The sequence below is a fragment of the Scardinius erythrophthalmus genome, assembly GCF_964197995.2.
Source record: "Scardinius erythrophthalmus genome assembly, chromosome: 16".
NCBI lineage: Eukaryota > Metazoa > Chordata > Actinopteri > Cypriniformes > Leuciscidae > Scardinius > Scardinius erythrophthalmus.
Window position 1 is genome coordinate 6,039,016 of NC_138236.1, and position 22,164 is coordinate 6,061,179.

At 36.9% G+C, this 22,164-nt stretch overlaps 1 protein-coding gene across 1 annotated transcript in view; it reads right to left on the reverse strand.

Annotated features, from left to right (window-relative positions):
• Positions 1-4,556: 4,556 nt before the first annotated feature.
• Positions 4,557-22,164, reverse strand: part of syngap1b (synaptic Ras GTPase activating protein 1b) — a gene marked incomplete at its 3' end in the record, with an annotated part of 90,995 nt that continues 73,387 nt past the window's right edge. The window contains 5 exon segments of the mRNA XM_081388322.1: positions 4,557-4,628; positions 4,630-4,839; positions 13,668-13,740; positions 19,993-20,204; positions 21,797-21,973. Coding sequence (XP_081244448.1) covers positions 4,557-4,628; positions 4,630-4,839; positions 13,668-13,740; positions 19,993-20,204; positions 21,797-21,973 — 744 coding nt within the window.

Sequence of the window (22,164 nt, forward strand, 5' to 3'; positions counted from 1 at the left end):
AGATAGATAAAAACATCATTCTCAATATAATAAATGAATTCAGTACAAATGCATTTCTTTATTCATCTGTTTAATTGATTTCATTTCTATAATTAGCCCACCCGAAAAATATAAATTCCGATTTATTCAAAAAGAAATGAAAGTCTTCAACAGCTTTGAATAAACTAAAGAATGATGAAATGATAACAGCAGTCATTATATTATTACAATAATAATCATAATTCAATAACCAGAATATCAACATTCATAACAAATCCAAAAACATTGGCAATACACTCTGACATACCACTCTTTCTATTAATATAATATATACAAAAAGAAATAAAATTCCCAAGTGTCTGCCCTTTTCACAAATGGAAATTTAGGGGCGGGGCTTATGGCTTGTCAAGAAAGATGACTGTGATTGGCTTATGGCTGACAAAGATCAACTGAAGTTTATTAGAAAGAGGCACATCATGGGAACTCCATTCATTTACAGGGGACAAAGAAGCGCTTACTTGCATGGAAGAGTTGCTAGGCAAGTAATGAGGGAATAAAGCATCAAGCCATATAAAAGGTCAGTATAGTAAAATGGGAACGTCTTCTCACAAGAGCGACCTTCTAACAGCGAGCCAAAAAAAAAACTCATCTGATGCACGGCACCGCATTGAAATTGAAAGCAAGAGGAGATGCAAAAGCTGCAAAGATTAGCAGGTGACTTATGTCTGGAAAAGTTGATATATGCATACATACGGTAGGTATTAAGCCTAGGCTATATATTTATGTACAAGCATTGCTTGGTCACCCAGAACCTGTTACAAAACACCCCAATCAGTGAGAAAATGAGTGCAAGCTTTAGACTGGCAAACCACGTGGCGGACTCACGGCGACGCATCGTAGGTTTCAGACTGCGTACAATCAGCCTGAGCAAAAAGTGCTTCGAAGACATCCGTCGACGAGTCGCCAACATGAGTTTGAATTCCCACAAAGTTCTGTTATGCTTTTTCTTGTCCACATATTGAGAAAAAGGGAAATCGGTGTAAAAGAACACATTCTGTACACTGCATATACAAACATACCTTATGTACAAATACATATATATATATATATATTTATATTGTATAACCATACATCCAGTATATACACAAAAACTGTACACACACTGTATATACACACAGTCACCCACAACATTATTCGACCTGCATGATCTCTCAAAATTGATATTTTTGTCTAGTGGTGTAAAAAGGAAGCAGAGAAATGTCTGTGTTGCCCGGCAATGACATCCAAAGGAAATAAAGTTCAATTTAAAACAGCAACTTGGCTTCGCTTTTCAAAACTACCCACAACGTTCGGCCGCCAATTTTCTAAACAAGAGGATTCCACATCCAAACAGCGTCGTTCATAAAATCAATGACTCCACAGCAAAACGAAAGAGAGTTAAAAAGTAAAAGAATCCATCTTTCTTTCACAGACAAAGGAGTTGCCGAGGATCCGGGACGTAGCAAAATGCGGAGAGGGGGAGCAGGTAAAATAACAGGTTGTCGATACTTCTTTGCAAGGAGATTGTCACATAAATTCACGGATCTAAAAAGGATTAATTTCAGTTCTTGTCTCACATTACCAGCATGTAAATATGTGATTTCATCTGGGTGAGGTCCAGTCAAAGTAGTAGAAAACTACCAGGAAACAAAAGTTCGGATACTTCCAGCCTCTAACCAAATCCGCTGAAGGACAAATCAGCGTCTCTTGAGAATAAAAGGCAGGGCATATTCTGTTTCCCCAAAATAAAAGACATGATTGAGACACAGGCAGGCATGACAGGCAGAGCTAATGAAGATCATAATGAGAAGAAGTAGAGGATTGTTCAATATCCTACATGTAGTTAATAAAGAACCTAAAAAACAGCACCTTTGAGATTGATCTTATCCACAGAACCTCTCCAACTCTCTCAACTCGAACCACTTGCGCTGCATGCGACGTCATCTCTCGTACTGTTAAGAGGCACGCAGAAGCCATCTGACGGATGTTAAGCATCCCAAACTGCCATCACATCAAATTATATCAGAGAGAGGGCACGTCAGAGGAGGGGAACCTATTTTTTTTTCTTTGGATCGGCTCTGGCACTGAGTCTAAGCCTCAGTTTCCCCTCTGTCAACCAACCGAATCGCGTGACAGCACTCTGGAATTAAACATCGGCCAACCTGAAGAATGTCCTTGGTGAGGCCTCCAATTAGGTTCCAGATTGTCCTCCATGAAGCTTTGTGATTGGCTGGAGATGCAGGGAAAAGAGGAGGTGCTTGATGAGCTGCTGACCAATCACTGCTACTAATCTCAGAGAAGAAATGGACTAACTACCAAAACAGGCAGGTCAACTTAAAATGTGTTTTTTTTTTTCCAGTTTGCAGTAAACTGTGAGGCAATTGAAAGTTTACCTGAGTCATTCGATTTTACGTCTGAGGTATATTCATGTCATGGCACATTTATCAGCCGATAACCCTGTTATCCCATTTCTCTCAACCGCTTTTGGGACATAAACAAAATTGCCTGTTGATTATTACTAAATGGTGTAGAAGTCACTTAAAGATAGCCCTCGAAGCTCTAAAAAGCTAAAATGGCAATCAGTCCATTCTCTCTAGTGCCTTCCCAACCTTTAAATATTACAGTACAGCTCAGTGTTTTTATTGTGCAGTTATGATTAATGTTTCCTTGCTCTCATCTAGGCCTGCTGTATTGGTGTAGCTGTATTACATACAGAACTTGAGTAGTTTTTCAATGCAACAACAAGGCAATCAGCAATGAATTGGGTTACAAATGAATGACTTGTGTCAGCGAAGCCACGAGAATGTCTTGAGTCTGTAGAAACATGACAATGAACTGATTAATAGTAAAACAAACAATAAAACGAAAGCTGTAGTGAACGATGAGGTATACAATCAGTACCAGATGGCAGTGATACTTAAATGAAGAATTATAGCTAGCAATATTTCTGTACAGTACATAAGATTTGATTATTTTACAAACCAAGTCAGTTATCTTACAAGATCTTTCCTAAATTTGAAGCTTTCCAGTTGCTCAAACAGTACGGTATGGCAAAGCCAAGGTCATGGGTTCGATTCCCAGAGAATGCATGAACTGATAAAATGTATACCTTGCATCTGCCAAATGCATATATGTAAATGATTATTTGGTGCAAGTCCCTGTTTACTTTTTCAATGCACATCCTTGATCTTATTTTTTATGATTTGGTGCATGGTAATCTATATTAAAAACAGGGTTGTTTTCATAATTTTTTAACAAAATATAACGTGCACCACCTCTTAAAAAAATCTATTTTTCAGCCACCAAAATCCATTATACCCATCAATTCCTAAAAGTTCAAATTTATCTATTTTATACTCAAAAACGTGTCACATAATGGATTAAAAATTGGTTGCTTTCAAGTTGACTTTCATGTTGAGTTTAAAATGTCTTTTAAGACAAACCAAAAAAACACACACACAAAGTTCTGCTTATTTGAAATATCAGCTCTCTTCGCATCATGCCATTTTGAGGAAAACGCATCAGTATAAAAAAATGCCTTATGACCAAAACTGCATTCTGGCCTAGCATTTTGTTTTAAGAAAAAAGACAAAAGGTTTTTTGACCTGACAGAGATCACCTCACGCTGCAGTGCACACACACACACACACACACACACACACACACACACACACACACACACTGAAAGAAATCAAAATTGGCCTGTAAGGAGATGAATGGGAGGACGAAGACGTACTGTATATGAACGGTTAGGACGATGACAGAATGAGAGGTGGTGATGTAACACAGAGCAATGCTTTGTGAATCCATAGCACCAGTTAAATACACATAGGTTCTGAGATTGAGAAGAGAAAACATTGCACAAGTTCAGTCTAGTGAGGCAATTCAAAGACCACAAGCACTTTCCAGACATTGTCCACAAAAACCGAGCCATGGTCGGATTCCCAAACTTGACATTTTCAGCATTACATTGAGGCAGATGAACACATCAATCTCTCCTAAATGAGCAATCTCGAGAAGAGAGTGGAGTTTGCACAACCATTTCTGTAATTCTGCCATCCTTATTCTTGTGTTCGTTTGAAAACCCTGTCTAGAGATACAGAAAGGCACTAGGGAAGGCAGATGACAAGACAAAATCCCCAAGACAAAGCTGATGCGTGTTCGTGGGTCAAATTTCGATCTCTATACACTTCGAAACATACGTATTCGTTTGTTTTTCCACCGTTCTTGGGATTTTTTTTAAACGCAATATGAGGGAGCTCAGTCAAAAACTTGGAAACTGAACCAAGCACTTTCCAGTGGTTTGGATGACGTGGTGGCAGAGGTACTGTACGTGCAAGGGGCTTTTAACTTTGATCCAAAGAAAAAGTGATGTCGGAATAACATATCGGATCCAATGGAGAGCCCTTTTGTTTTGGATGGTGCAAGTAATGTCCCGCCTCCCATTTGTCCTCAGTCTAATGTACAAAAAAAAAAACATCCTTACAATGCGGATGACAAAAGATGTGACTTTTTCTTCGGAATTCCTAAAAATGTTCTCAGATTTGGTCAACGTTGTAATTGACCTGCTCCCCCTCCAAACTTGCCCTCGATGCTGTTGCTGATTTTTCAGTTGCCGGGGAGCTCTCCGTTTGGCCAGAGTTGTGCGTGAGGAAGAGAACGAGGAGGGGGGGCTAACGGGAAGGACAAGATTCCATTCAGGGGGGATCGGTTGGAGGATTTGTCCGAGTGGGAGACTCCAACAAAGCCAGGAGTGCTGGTCATTTCTCCTCCAAAACTCACACCGGGGTCTGCTGAACCCAAGGCGGAAAGCTGCTTTTCCTAGCAAGACAGAGAGAGAGAGAGGAAAAGGGAGGAGAAGAAAGAGAGCAGGTGGAGGAGGAGGAATGGAAGGATGAAGATTCCACACACACACAAAAAAAAGGCAAATGGAATGCAAAGGAGTTCCCATGGCAAGTAGATTGATAGGGAAATGCAGAACAGGAAGATCAAAGGAAATAGAGGTCACAGAGAGAAAGAGAGATTTGAGGTGATGAGGGATTGGAAGAGCAGTAAAGGAGGAATAAAACAGGAGCATGAGTTGTACAGCAGAGGAATGAAAAATTTCCATAGAAATGCTCAGGGAAAGAGGGATAGACACAAAAAAGAGGAAGAGAGAGGGATGAGGAGGGAATTACAAATGCTGTTGATACACTTGTGCTCTTGTGAGGTTGCACTGCAGAAGACCAGAGTGGTTGTCAGTGACACTGAACGATTCAATATTGGATTTTTTTGGGGTAAATATACCCAAATTGTGATTTTAAGTAAGAAGAGAAACCTATTTATTTATTATCAATTTTGCATTAAAGGGGTCATAACACATGTTTTTTTAGAGCCGTCAAATCGATTAATCTTGATGTGTGCGCGCGCGTGTCTGTGTATATATACACACACACACACACACACACACACACACACACACATATATATATATATATATATGCATACATATATGTATGTACACACACACACTCATATTATATATTATATAAACACAAACTTTTATGTTATATGTGATTAATCATGATTAATCGATTTTTTTTTTTACCTTTTTTTTTTTGTTTGATTTTGGTCCAAAAATATATGTTGGATCATTTAATTCTTCTCATGGAAGCATAAAAATAGATTACCAGTTATATGTAAAGTGGCAATGTAACGTCCCAAAGTTTACATTTATTTGACCTCAAAGATCAGAAAATTTGATGACTCATGATATGACCCCTACCACTGCACTCACTCCAGTGTCTGAGTGCAGTACAATAGACTTATACCGAGCATGCAACTGATGCAAAAGTGTGATCAACTGAAAAGAACAGGAGGTGAGAATGAATATTTATGTGGAATGTAGGTGCTTTTTTATTCTGCTATCACAAGCATATCTGGACTGTTGTGACAGTCTGCCTTGTGAAGATGTGCCTGACAGTGTTATGCAAGCTCAAATGACTCTAGGGAACAAACTGTCAATCCATTTACTATCTTATAAATGTTTTATAGAAAGTAGTTTAGATTTGTATTATATTGCATGATTATACAATTTTGATATTTTATATCAAAATTTACTTTTGATTTACAAAACAGTGTCAAATCCACTATTTAGAATTTCAGGGAGTTTCCACACTTGGTTTGAACCTGAGTTCGGTTGGTTCCAACTGTACAATTGTTCATCGTATGCACACTTCAGAATCTCGCCAGAAGTAGTAGGTCATCCGGGTACTTTTTGCTCACTCTTTTATGAGTACTGTGAATTCGGACATACTACTTTTGACACATACTGAATTTCGCCTACTATGTAGTAGGGAAGTGTGCACTTCGGAAACAACCTATTGCAAACTACATGCCGCCATTTTGAAATGCATTCATTTTTGTAAAGTGGACGAGGGAAGTTAATTTCGACAGAACCTCGACCCCTCGATTTTAACCGAGGGGGCGTGTACACTTCAGGCAGATTCATAGACCACAATGCAACAAAATTGTGACGTCACAACAGAAACTCGCACTTAATTTATCCACAAGTGATCAAGGGCTTAGGGCGTTCCATTTAAACCCATTGAAAGGGTTTCACCAGCAGTGGGCACTTGTGCAACATTAGCAAGGAAAGGGCATAAAAAAGTGGACTTAAATGCAGCCCTGGTTTCGTACCTGAATGAATTCGTGTTTTTGAATGAATCGTTTGAGTGAATGATTCAATGACTCCCTCGTAAGAAGCTTACTTGCTTTGTGCATAAATGAATATGTGTTTTTGAACGAATTGGTAGAGAAAGATTCAGTGAATCACTCATAACACAGAAAACACAGTCACTTGTCGCCACCTACTGGCGTAACTATGTAACTTGCAGAAAGAGTCATGCTGAAAGCATTGCAAATGATATATCAGATTCTATCAGTATATTTGTATGCATCTGAATATTTTGTACTACTTTTTTTTATCAGCTCAGATATTTATATAACACTTTGGCTAATATATTACAGGTCAGATATAGTATTCTGTTTTTAACACTTTTTTAAATTCTATATTTACATTGGGCCCGCAATAGTTTCATAGCTAGTGTATTATCATTGCTGGTTAAATTATATTGAACTTGGGTCCGCTCTGCAACAAAAGCGTGAAAACAACCTCAAGCCCATTTCTGCCACACACACACACAAAAAAGGGATAGTTTGACTTTCAGATTTTTTTGTTATGTGTAGCTGGGCTAAGATTCTCATATAGTGGAGACACCATTTTTATTTTGCTCTTATCCTCTAATCTTACCTACAGAGGCGCAGTGCAGTGCCCAAAGCAGCCTCAGCTCATTTTATATCTAAATCATGCTCAGTGTGTTTTTCATCAAGTTCAGTCCGTTTCAGTGAAATCTGGATTGGGGTGGAAACATTGGAGTTAAATCAACCTAAAGTTAAAGCTGAGGCTAATGCATGAGAAACTCAACAAAACAACATGACAACAACATTTGGTGATAATATGCTTTACCATTCTAAATATACTCACCTGGTATTTGTGTTTGACTTCATTTTTACAAGAATTATAAGTGAATGGCTCAACTTTAATAGGTTCTATGTTTTTAACACCAAGGAATTTGCTTTGGTTCCAGACTGTTACATTAGCGAAGTGGCTAGCTTTGCTAACATAAGTCAGTCTGACTCCGTTATGGTGCAATTTCTTTCTCTTCTCAATCAGAACCTAGTATTTGAGAATGAATATGGAATTAGTGTTGGGGAACGGAGGTTTGGAACTAGCTGCAACACTAAACAAAGACAAGTGATGACGACAACAGGAGTAAAGGGTGCATCTCTGTCAGAACTGAAACTCATACGACGGTCACTTTTGTCTGGAACCATTGCTTTTCTTTAGGTGGTCAAATCGAAGTCCTGGTTGAATTGGTCTGTCAGGTAATTTAGGTTCAAAAGAAAGGGTTAATACGTTCTGATGTGTTTCTACAGCTCTTTTGATGCAATCACACGTAGAAACCTTTAAAACATCATCTAAAGCAAACTAAATCATCAAATACATCGAGTAACACCGCACACATTCACCTTTCACTTTCATCCAGCCTTTTACTTCACATGAACGTTGCATGTCAATTTACCCGTAAAAAATGAGTTATTAATGCAACCATGAACAATACATTTCTATGCAACAAACTACACCACTTAATGCACAAATGTCTACACAAATACTTCTACTGTAAACCACCAGAAGCGCTCTAAACACCGCAACAGAAGCATGAACACCTACACACATTCACACTCATCCGGGTTCTCATGCACGCTGATAACCCACCCCTGACTCCTGTCAGGGCGGCACGGAGAAAGATACGGAGATTTCCCAGAAATCATCATCATCTGTTTCAAAGTGCAATGGTGATGATGTAGATAGAATGGACATGATGACAAGAAGTCCTTCGCCTTGCACTGAGCCATATGCCCTGCTCACCTCTATTTTATGTCAGATTATGCTGAAATTGTGGCGTTTTGTATGGATGTGAGGTGAAACCTCCTGCAAAACAAACAAACAAGCTCCTAAAAATGACAGCATCTCTATGAATCTATGAATGGTAGCAAAAATGATTTTCAGGATACTCAGCATTTGATAATGCACTTGTATTCAAATGACATCATTACATTCATCAGTTTGGCGTAGTTTTAATGTTTTTTTTTTTTTTTTTCTGCAGAATGCAAAAGTAATAAAAACTAGCTGATGCATTCATTTCCATTAAACTAATTGTAATGCAATTTCTTATTTTTGGTAGGAATAATGCAGTTAACACAGTACTGTTTTTTTCAGTATCTATCTATCTATCTATCTATCTATCTATCTATCTATCTATCTATCTATCTATCTATCTATCTATCTATCTATCTATCTATCTATCTATCTATCTATCTATCTATCTATCTATCTATCTATCTATCTATCTATCTTTCTGTCTGTCTATCTATCTGTCTAAACATCTGTCTATCAATACATCTGTCTGTCTGTCTATCTATCTATCTATCTATCTATCTATCTATCTATCTATCTATCTATCTATCTATCTATCTATCTATCTATCTATCTATCTATCTATCTATCTATCTCTCTCTCTTTCTGTCTGTCTGTCTGTCTATCTATCTGTCTAAACATCTGTCTATCAATACATCTGTCTGTTTGTCTATCTATCTATCTATCTATCTATCTATCTATCTATCTATCTATCTATCTATCTATCTATCTATCTATCTATCTATCTATCTATCTATCTATCTATCTATCTATCTATCTATCTATCTATCTATCTTTCTATCTTTCTGTCTGTCTATCTATCTGTCTAAACATCTGTCTATCAATACATCTGTCTGTTTTTCTATCTATCCATACATCTGTCTGTCTATCTATCTATCTATCTATCTATCTATCTATCTATCTATCTATCTATCTATCTATCTATCTATCTATCTATCTATCTATCTATCTATCTATCTATCTATCTATCTATCTATCTATCTATCTATCTATCTATCTATCTATCTATCTATCTATCTCTCTTTCTGTCTGTCTGTCTATCTATCTGTCTAAACATCTGTCTATCAATACATCTGTCTGTTTGTCTATCTATCTATCTATCTATCTATCTATCTATCTATCTATCTATCTTTCTGTCCGTCCGTCCGTCCGTCCGTCCGTCCGTCCGTCCGTCCGTCCGTCCGTCCGTCCGTCTATCTATCTATCTATCTATCTATCTATCTATCTATCTATCTATCTATCTATCTATCTATCTATCTATCTATCTGTCTATCTGTCTGTCTGTCTGTCTGTCTGTCTGTCTATCACAAGACTCAACTTTTAATCATCAAATCTCTTTTCAAACTCCTCAAACTACATATGGCCTACATAAAATATGGCTTTTTTCAGATTTTGTCAAGCCAACATTCATTCTAGTATAATTAACTCTAGAATAAAGAAAGTAGAGGTGCATATGACTCTGTGCAGGCGAGGTGTAGTGTGTGTGTGTGTGTGTGTGTGTGTGTGTGTGTACAGTATGTGTGTGGACAAGTCCAGTGTACATACGGTGAATGTGGGAGGAGACAGACGTGGAGTGGGCGGGTCACAGTCAGGTGATTCATTACCTTTGCATTCGCAGTGGGACGGGTGCAAGGCGGGGCTGCACTAGGATGGACTGCCGCCTCCCCTAAGAGAAATCACCGTATCTCATCAACACACAGGAGAGGACAGAGAGGTGTGTATGTGAGGGTGTGGGCCTGTGCACAGCAGGCAAAGGGAGTGTGTGTCCGTGAGACGGGATCGGCATGCATGTGGACATACGCACACACGCACACAAAAACACACACAAATTCCCAGACAAACATTTAAATGTCCACCAAATTACACATACATACCTCAGCTCACCACAAAGTAAAAGGCAAACAAAGCTCTAAATGCCACGTTGGTCATCTTTATTATTTTGCAGCCAACATGCAGCTACAAGATAAACAAAATAAAACTCTTCTCTACAAAATTCCACAGAATTATTCCTCAGCTCTTAAAATCCTAATCATTTGCGAACAGGGACATGCTACTGGCTCAATGCACCTGACATAATAAAAGTGGAGGGGGAAAAAACAGCCGAACAGAAACAAACACAGCGTGTGAACGTCTGCCAAGCACATGAGCAAACACAGAACTGACAGAGACGCATCATTAAAAACTACGGGACAAAACCAGGGCACTTTACAAACACAAACTTCTCTCTTGCTGAAATCAGAGTGGCTTTGGAAGAGTTTTTATAATAATTTAAAAAAGGAAGCTGTTTTATTACAATTGTTTATTATTAAGTGAATAGGAACAAATAATTAATTGTACACATTTACATAACTTTTTACCTAAAATTAAGAAAATGTATAATATTAAATTATTTATTATTATAAATTAATTGATATTAAAGTCACCATGAAATCAAAATCAGCAATTCTTGCTTTATTTATGGAATATTGCAGTTCCCTTTCAGTCGCTCACGTTCGACGTAACGTCAACTTGACGTAATTGGGATCCCAATTACGTCGTCACGTCGACGTTACGTCTCCCGTTCCCTCCTTCAGGGAACGAGGGTTACATCAGTAACCGAGACGTTTTTATCATAATGATTTATCCGTGATTTTTTTTTTTATTTTTTTTTTTATTCATATGACCTTGCAATCACTTCTTTAATCAAAATAACTGCCCTCCCTCTCTCAGCCAAATCTCTTCTCTTCTCTGATGATGTGTTTACTGGCGTAAGGGCGGGACAACCTGTCACTCACATGAGATCGACCAATAGCAAACCACAACCAATCAATTCCCAGTGTTTGAGAAGCAGCTTCACTTGGATATACATCATAATAGGGAAGAAAAGACTACTGCAACTTTCGTTTCATGCAGATTTCCTAATCATCAGTTTAAAGGATGTTACAAGGCCCAGATGTAGCTAATCTGCACACTTTTTTTTTAACCAACCACATCTGGGTGATTTAAACATTAAAACATGTTAAATGAATGTTAAAGGGATGTTTTCTTCTGGAACCCTGCAGTTGCATCTCTTCCAAACGTCCACCTGAGCTTCATCTAATAGATGCTTTCTTTCACACACTAATTGTATTCTTCAGGAGAATCTATGCTGACTGTGCTGAACTTTCGTCTGCGGTTCTGTCCACTCAGCAGTTTCCCTGATCCCTGAGTTATACGTGCAGCTCATACTCAACTCCCTCGTTTTATCTTATCTTATCTCATCAGAAACAGGATTATTGATTTTCTTCTTTTCAAAGTCACATTGGAAGTTGATTTAAAGACAGCTGGAGCTCTGGATCAGAGAAGTCGAGTGACGTGTGTGCACAGACTGGAACTGCTGAGAATTTGGTGTTTGTTGTAACATAGAGTACAGCGATGCACCATTTATGAGAAATCAAAGCATAAAAAAGAAGCGAGGGATGACACATGGAAAGAAACACGAAGCATTTGACATCCCTACTGGAGGTGCTAATGCTTAGCTAAACATTTCTCCACTCGAGGTAAGGCAACACTGAGCAAATAATGCTACAAAAATTCAATAACTATGCAAAACGTACTTTTGGATCTATCTCATTGGAAACATTTCTATAATACCTTAAAATAAGACTAAATGGAGAGCAAAATGTTTCTCATAAGACCCCAATGATCAAAAGAGAGTTTCAGAAGAGATCTCAGCCTTGTCTCAAACTTGTGCTCAGATTTGTCAAGATATCAAAATAAATAGATATTCAAATCGAAGAGATCTCAGTATGAACTCAAACATTTATCATCAAGAGCAAGTGATCTGATATACTACATTAATTTATAGCTTTATATTCTTTTGGTGTGATAACAATGTCTCATTGGTTTCTATTTGTCTTTTCTTCTTTGTAATTTAGATGAACCATCTTAATAATTATTACTTAAATGAAACAATAAAGAACTCTATTCAAGGGGTAATGTCTTGAATATTTGTATTATTATATTTTTTCTCCCTGAAATCCCCCTTTTAATGTAAACTACTGTTCAAAAGTTTGTGGTCAGTAAGATTGTCTTAAAGAAATGAATACTTTTATTCTGCAAATATGCATTAAACTGATCAAAAGTGACAGTAAAGACATTTATAATGCTACAAAAGATTTCCATTTCAAATAAATGCTGTTCTTTTGAACTTTCTATTCATGAAAGAATTCTGAAAGAAAGAAAAAATATCACGATTTCAAGCAGCTGTTAAGCAAACTGTTTTCAACATTGATGATAATAAGAAATATTCATATTAGAATGATTTCTGAAGGGTCATGTGACACTGAAGACTGGAGTAATGACGCTGAAAAATTTAGCTTTGATCACAGTATATTTAAATAGAAAATAATTATTTAAAATTGTAATAATATTTCACAATTTTACTGTTTTTACTGTGATTTTGATCAAATAAATGCAGCCTTGGTGAGCAGAAGAGACTTACGGTAGTGTAGTTATATAAGACAGTCATGGGTGGTTAAATGTTTCAAATTTGGGGTTTATGATATTATTATTATTTTTTGCACAAAGCTACAGTATGTTTCCATAGAAATCAAATCAAAATATCAAGGAAAGGTTGATACTTTTGCCCCAGTTTCACAGACAAGGCTTACGTCTCGTCCCATGTTTTAACTGAGAGCAACTTGCACTAAATATCTTCAAATATGTCAGTCAGTGCCGTTGTTTTGTCTCAAGAAACACACCAGTTATGTGTTTTTTTCTAAGCTACCTAAATGTCTTAATTGAACTAAGGCCTAATCCTGGCTTAATCCAAGCCCTGTCTTTGAAACCGGGGCTAAGTGTCCTGAGCTTAGAAAAAGATCAACGTCTGATCAGTAAAGCATTCCTTCCTAAAGTCCAGCGTTTAGCATCAGGATGTTTCCTTCAGTGCTGCTCTTCCTCAAGTGGATCAAATCTGAGATCTGTAAGTGCTGACCTACTGAATATAATACGGCAGTCCCGTGAAGCGTTCAGACAGGCAGAGCGAACAAGCAAAGACACATTCCAGCGTGGACGTAGAGGGACAGACACGCAAACAACGGACAGAACGGTCCAGGAGATATTCACAGAGAAAAAGAATAAGAAGACAGACCTGGTCTGCGAATATCCTGGGTTTTTGCTCAGGCACCACCCCTACCCTCAGCTCGTCTTCCACAGCCATGAGTCTTCATGGAAAACAAGAAAGCGAGGGAGAAAGAAAGAGTGAAAGAGGGAGACATTATTAGTTCCAAAGCACACAGACATCATTGAGATCAGACAATCAACAATAAGTGTTCATCTGCCACAAATATCAGATTGATTGTGGGATAAATAGGATTAGTTTGCTTTGAAATGGCTTTTTGTCCAATCTGGAAAGCATACTGTAGAAAAAAAATCAACCATATTATATCATGATGATATATTTCCATCATCCCATGGGAATAAGTGAGCTGATAAATGAAAATGGGCCACGTTGTATGGCTTCTAACGACGGCTGCCGCTCTTACTGGCAGCTTATTTCAGAAATTACACGCCATTGAAGTGGCCGCCAGCGCGCATCAAAGCGACGTTCGGTTTCACACACAAAACAGGGATGTTTTCATATCTCCACGTGAACATTTCCTCTCGGGATATCACATCAGATGCTGTTTTTAGGCACAAGTGGCAGCCAAACGAAGCACTTTAATGGGCAGGATAGTGGTGTGATTATCAGGTGAATGACTGCTTTCTAAGGAATGATGTTTTTTGATGTTTGATTTATGTTGACAAGACGACACGAGTACATGACAGTACATGTGATATTAATAAGATGCATCTGGGTCAAATGTGAAAAGTTTCATTGGATAGGTATCATTGTGCCAGTTTAGGGGACAGATTTGACATTGTTTTGATGTAGACTGATATGAAATAGTCATGAAAGGTACATTAATTCATTGCAGAAAAAGGCCTGTTCACACCAAGGATGATAACTTTAAAGATAGTTTTAAAAATCATTCTAAATATAAAAGAATAGCAGAGTCTGCACCACAACTAGCCTATAACGATAACGGCACAGAGAAACAATATCGTTGGAATCACTTTCAGAAAGATTTTTTTTAGTTGATGAACGATAAAGACACTGACAACCAATCAGAATCCAGCATTTAAAGCGACAGACGGCAAAACTGCAGCATGTGCTTTAACAAACAGAATGATATTGTGCATTGGTGTGGATGGTAACATAGTTATTGTTATAGTTATCTGTCTTGGTGTGAACGGGCCTTAACTTATTCTAGTCTTTAGCATTTATTCTAATAAATAATGAATTCCACAGTTTAGGTTTAAAACAATATGATTGGATATTTTATTACATTTATAAATGTACATATATGATATTGCTTGTACAAAATTCAAATGCAAAAGTAAAAACAAACAAAAAAATTTAGTGCTTCAAGATTTCTTAAAAAGACAGAAGCATCCAATTTATTAAAGATATGCTCAAGCCTGTTTTATATTCAACAATGTGATTGTTTATTAACAAAGATCAGACAAAAGGTCATGGGGTCAGACACATTTCACAAGCAGGGGTCAGAAGGGTCACGAGAGGGAATCATTAATAATCCTTCATTGTGCTATTTTTCATCGCTACAGTTATCAAGGTATATTTATTGCACACAGTTTGGCTACAAGAGTTATGAATATATATCATCTCGTAAACAGAATATATATGATTCTATGCTCTATATTTCTGCTTTTAAAAGAATTTATAGGGAAGCAATGTCTGTTATTATTTTCTAACAGTATTAGATTATTTAATACACTCATTTTTATACATCAATTTAATATATGAAAGTCTAACAATGGAAAACTAAAAAGGCTTATTTCAGTGCAAACATTCCATATTATTCAAAATGATTCTTTATCAACATCACATTACAAAAGAGATTTTCTAAAAATTCTAAATTAACTAACTCTTTATGTTTCCTGATCTATAATTAATATCTCTATGTTTATTTCACAAACAACACCACACAAAAAAAGATATTCATAAGCATGACAACTCACTTACCTCATGTTTAATATGTTATACTGTATCTTCTTGCTATTTTACATTGAACATAATACCAAAGCACACTCACCAAACTGTGTTAATATTTATCTATGAGGGTGAAAACAAATCCAGGTCAAATTTCACCATAAAAAAAAAAAGATTATAATTTGCATAAAGAGAATTAAACTTATTTTGTATTTTGCATTATGACTTTAAAAAAATAAAGCAGCATAAATTTAAGGCAGTGCAATGATATACAAACACGATTTTCTATTGGTTATAGACTGAAACATGACCTGGAACAGGTTTTGTGAGAATTAAGTCATGAGTTTGAATATTAGGAATCATATATGAGGCTTTTGTTTGAATATAAGCAAACACAAGCCTCTTTCTGAAGCTTGGAAATATCTGCTTTTATTGCATATTTCAAAATGAATGATCTAAACACTGAAACCTGAACAACTGAAATCCAAATGTGATGAGGAGTGGTTGACACAAGCGATCGCTGTTCTCGTGATAGCACATAGAGATATGGAAAACATCTGAAATATGATCTATTTTGATGAGTAAGACACTTTCATCACACAGTATGTTATAGAACACAGTGAAGAGAGAAGTGCAGCAGAGAACATGTGCAGATCAGGAAGCGATTCTGTGTATTTTCAAGATGTTTTGCTACAATTAATGATGGTTATTTGGAGGAAAAATCCCCTGCACCATTTCTGTTTCAAGACAAATAAGCAGAAGCCAAATAAAGGCTTGTCTAAATACTTTATTATTGCAGCTATGCAGTTTTACACTCATTAAAGGATCAAATCACCCTAATGAATGAAAATGTCATCATCATTTACCAGAGATGGGACCAAGTCACACATGTGCAAGTCTCAAGTAAGTCTCAAGTCTTAACCTTCAAGTCTCAAGTAAGTCCCAAGTATTTTTTTCTTGGGCAAGTCAAGTCAAGTCAAGTCACAGGCTATGTCAAGTCAAGTCAAGTCAAGTCCTGTAGTAGGTCAAGTCAAGTCCAAGTCAAGTCACATTATTATTGTAATTTTACCTGCAGAATCTGATCTTAATAAAGTGTAAAGACCAGATATGGGTAACTGTCAATAAATTACAATAATTTGGAGTTGCATTGTAAATACTCATGTTCAGTAAAATACATCATGGAATCAAACAAAATTGTTACTTCATAAAATTATTTATTTTTCACTTCTGCCAACAGTGTTTAAAATGTAACAAAGTTTAATGTTGTATGTAAACTGTGTTTACAATAAGTGTATTGTGATTGTCAAAACATTTTAGTAACTAAACTGAATTGTATTCGGTTTAGTGACAACATGTTACAATGTTTACATGGTACAATTTCTGGTAAGCTACGCTTTTTTATTATTTCAATTCAATTATTGTAATCTGATTTAATATTGACTCATTTGGATAAATATTAGGTAGGCTACACAAGATAGGCATTAATTTTTCTCAAGAAAAAAACAACTCACCTAATGCTGTAAATATACAGAGAGAGATAATGCGTTTTTTATTATAATAACAACTTTATTTAATGATAAGTAAAAATATAATAAATATGTAATAGTACACATATTTAGCAAAATACTTTTTTTCTAGCCAACTAACGTGCTATAGCCATATTATGGTCATCAAATGGCTTTCCTGGGGTAAATGTTATGTGACATAATTGTTCTCCAGCTGTTTTATTAAACCATTTGTTTGATTGATTGGTCGATATTATGTATGAGGAATATACATTTCGGTAAGTTGTAGGCCTACTGTATCTTTCAACATTGTTCATTCGTGTTTATTTTTAGAGATGATCGGTTCACCTGCCGCTAGGGATCTGTCGCGTCACATTTACAAGCGCCAAAACGGTATTTATTGTTTGAATTTCGTAATAAAAGTGACATAATCTGAGAGCTGAGATTTTTTTTATATCATATGTAACCTCCTCTTGCGTCGCGATTTTTCTGTGCGTGAGAAAATGAACGTGTGGCGACGTGAGAGCATGTGAAAAGTGTCGCGTGTGTCTCACGGTGAATGCGTGAGTTGGCAGCTCTGTCTGGCTATCCGCGATGTTAATGTTGCATGTCTTGCAAAGCGCTGTTCATCTTTTGCCATCTTGTGAATAATTCTTGAAGCCGAAAGCGATGACCCTCGGAGTCAGTACCCCTCCGGCTGACATGTTGATGTGATATCTGATCTGAGTGCGCGTGGTGTGCGAGGTACGAGAGGGCGCGACTGATGATAGTGTCGTGATCCAGTCATGACAACGCTATTCTCAGCCTGCGCTCCAGCTGGGTAATCAACTTTATTTTTTAAAATAATTTATATATTTTATATTCAAACTTGAAAACATGATGTGATTAACACTCAAGTCATTCAAGTCATCGTGTCTCAAGTCAAGTCAAGTCCCGAGTCTTTAACTTCCAAGTCCGAGTCAAGTCTCAAGTATTTTATTTTTTGTCAAGTCAAGTCACAAGTCATAAAAATAGCGACTCGAGTCGACTCGAGTCCAAGTCACCAAGTCACAAGTCCCCATGTCTGTCATTTACACACCCTCATGTCGTTCTTAAACCCGCATGACTGTCTTTTTTCAGTTGAACAAAAGTTGATGGTTGCTTTTATGGTGTTTTTGTCCTTTTTGGAGCTTGTGTGTGAAAGATGTGTGTAGATAAAAAAAAATCTCCTTTTGTGTTCCACTGAAAAGTTAACGACAGTATACAGGTTCGCAACGACATGAGGGATGAATAAATAACCACAGCATTTCTATTAATGGATGAATGATCCTTGTAAGAGCTTTAGAAAACAGCGATTTTTCTTTCTGAATAAGTGCTTTAAACATTAGCAATTCATAAAGCAATTTCTTTTCAGCTTAAGCACAATTTATGACACTTTGTCCATGTCAAACTTGTTTCCTCGGACGGCAGCGCTTAAACTGACAAATACATTAACAATACTGCACACATACGACTGCCTCAATTACAAACACATCCTGATATGATCAGTTATGATTATGATGATTTCTGGAGATCATTCCATAAAGGTATTGCACTAATACACGCCAAGGAAGGAAGAGACGATGATTTATATTTGTATGCCCTTTTGGGAGTAAGAACCCTGGTCTCCCTTCACCATCTTCACTCCATGTCTTCATTCCTAGAATTGGATTGAAATAGCAATATACTCTGTGACACAAAATCTGCAGTAAATGCTGCATTACAGGAAGTTACATCATTTCATCAACCAATGGCTGGGGTGAGTGAAGCAAAATATTGGCAGATGTGTCTCTGTAGATTCACAAAGCCGCAAAGAATCCAAATAACAGGGTAATAAAAAAGATGAAATGAAACAAACACAACAACAGGAAGGAAATAAACCCAGTTCATCAATTAAAAAGCAGCTTTGTGATGACACACATCACGGCAATTACAAGACTGAGAAGTCCAAGAGTAAAGATGTGGTTAAGCTACTATACTGCATAGAAATGGCAGACGCTCTAGATAGAAAACCCCTTATAAAATCTATAGAACAAAATATCAAAGAACTTCACTTTCTTAAAATAAATAAATAAATAAATAAATCTGTCTTCATTTTGAACAGATTACACTACCATTCAAAAGTTTGGGGTCAGTAAGATTTTCTTTTTTTTTTAAGAAATTAATACATTTATTCAGCAAGGATGCATTATACTGATCAAAAGTGACAGAAAAGACTTTTATAATGTTATAAAAGATTTCTATTTCAAATAAATCCTGTTCTTTTGAACTTTCTATTGATCGAGGAATCCTGAACAAATGTATCATGAGTTCTACAAAACATATGAAGCAGCACAACTGTTTTCTACATTGATAATTATACTTCGCCAACATTTGTAATAATAATAAATGTTCATTTAGCAGTAAATCAGCATATTCGAATGATTTCTGAGGGATCATGTGACACTGACAACTGGAATAATGTTGCTGAACAACATTTCATCGCAGAAATAAATTGTATTTTAATATATATTAATAAAATCTATTTTAATCAAATAAATACAACCTTGGTGAGCATTAAGAGACTTCTTTCAAAAACATTTACTAAATCTTACTAAGTCCAAACTATTGAATGAAAGTGTAAATGTTTTCTCACTTCTTTTCGGGAAATGCTTTGCATGAAAAGTGTGCTATATTTCTTTTAAATAATGTCACTTGATTTGACATTTTGATAGTTTGATATTTTGTTATCTAAAGTTTGGCTTAAATGTCCAAATACTTTTTGGGGCCACTATTTCTTTACAGAATTACATAAGGGGTCATCGTCAACTGAGCTTAGAAGGAAGCGTACAGCGTAGCGCACAGCGAGTGTGATCACGTGACCACTGCTGTTTCTCCAGCCTCTTTTTTTTTCATATTACCTGTCAATAATTCCTTTAATTTGGTTGTCTTTCTCCATCTGCTGCTGTCTCAGTCTCCTCTCGCTGTCGTCCAGTCGGCTCTGATACTGCAGCAGGATTTTATTGGTCTGCTGCTCCTGAGTTAACAGCCTCCTCTCGTACTCCTCCAGCTTACGGTGTGACATCATCAGACGATCCTTCAAAGAGTTGATCTCCTCCTCGTATTCACGCACCTGCACCAGACAAGAGATGAGGACAGCGGGCATGTTATCACAGCAGATGTCACAATCTTGACGTTTCGTTGAGACAGTAAGGTAATTAAGCAACTTCTAGTGTCCAGCGTTGGTGAGTGACTAACTAAAACCGAAAATTCTGCCATCATTTACCAACTCTCATGCTGTTCCAAATCCTTTCTTTCTTCAGTGAAAAAAAAAAATTAAAAATTAATTTCTGCAGGATATTCTTCAAAAATGCATCTTTTGTGCGAAGAAAGAAAGTCATGCAGGTTTAGAATGACATCAAGTTTAGTAATCAATGACTGGTTTTATAATTTTGTAGCTCAGCCATTTTCAAAACAGTGTGGTTTTTCCAGTAATGAGCAACTTTCAGATTTTGGCCACAATTTTGCAACTTATACGGAAGCACGATTTTGCTCCCTACAGCTTTTCCGCAAGGAGTGTGTCATTCATGCATGAAAATGTTGCCTGGGTGGGCAACTACAGTCAATGCAAATGAACAAATTCTCCTTGCAAACCACATGGGAATGAGAAAGTGCTGATTCATAACAGGATTTAATGGCAGATTTTAAAGATGAAACTGTCCTTTAATAGGCACACTGAGAAGCAATGAAAAGAGGCCGCGTGTCACCTCTACACGAACATCCAGACGGGGGAACAGAGGGTAAAGAACAGCCAGGACGTCCTGACTGAAAGCCCATGCTGCTCTCTCCTGTAGTCTGTTTAGAGCAAAAGGCTGTTCATTCTCATTTTATATTTAAATAATGCATAAATCAGGCACCATCTGTTGCCAAGGTGAAAGACATGATATGCATTTCCTTGACACTTGTGTGCTGAGACACAACTGCGCTCAGTCAACTGAGTGTCTTGGGACATTTGGTATACGGAGACGAGTTCATTTGCACGAGTAGAGGAATCAAGAACAAACTGTGTGAAAACACTCTGAAGTAATTCTAATTCAAAGCTCACAACATTCACATCACAACAGCCGTCTAGCATGGCAATATCTGTTGGCTTAATTAAAATAAACCCAAATCACATAGCTAATATACAGTCAAACCAAAATATATTCAGACACCTTCAACATTTCTCACATTATCACAGTTTATTCGCTATAGTTGGTAATAAAATATGACAAGAACTCAGATTTATCAAATCAGTTGATATTTCACTGGTTTTGTCTGGTTTTGTTTAGACTGTCTCACAAATGAATTAGGTTGAATAGCTGTCAGCTGTTAAATTAAGTACACCATTAGATAATACCAATTTACGTCAACCAATTACCAAACAATGCTTAATTTTGTTCAGTCTGTGGTGTAAAAATGTCGCATTAGCAATTAAAGAAAAATCATTTAAACAAAACATGGTCAGATCAAAGGGTCCCAAATTTTTATACATTTTACTGGCAGTCCGCTGTATGAAGAATTTTTGGGTATAATATGTCACAGTTTACTTTATTTTGCTATCCTGACTTAGATAAATGAACTATAGTGTCCTGCACCCACTAGTAAAAAAATATAAAAAATGATATCTGGTGTCTGATTAATTTTGTGTTTGACTGTATCTGGTTGAGAAGCAGAGAAACACACCCTGTCCAGACGCGACTCGTCCATGCTCTTGGAATACTCCTTTAGCTTGAATTCTTCTCTGTCGATGCGGGAACTCTCTATGTCAGCAGAAAGATGAGGCATGTTGGACACCCAGGCGACGGTTCGCTCAGAGGCTGGGGTCGTGGGGTTGAGAGTGGATGGAGATTGGGAAGAGCCCTGCGGAAAAGAGCAAAACATCACGTAAGTAAGGAAACAGGCATTTGGGTTGCAATATTTACACAGTTTGGGGTTGGTAAGATTTTGAATGTTTTTGTCTCTTATGCTCACCAAGGGTGCATTCATTTGATCAAAAATACATTGAAAACAGTAATGCTATGAAATGTTATTACAATTAAAAAAAAGTTTTC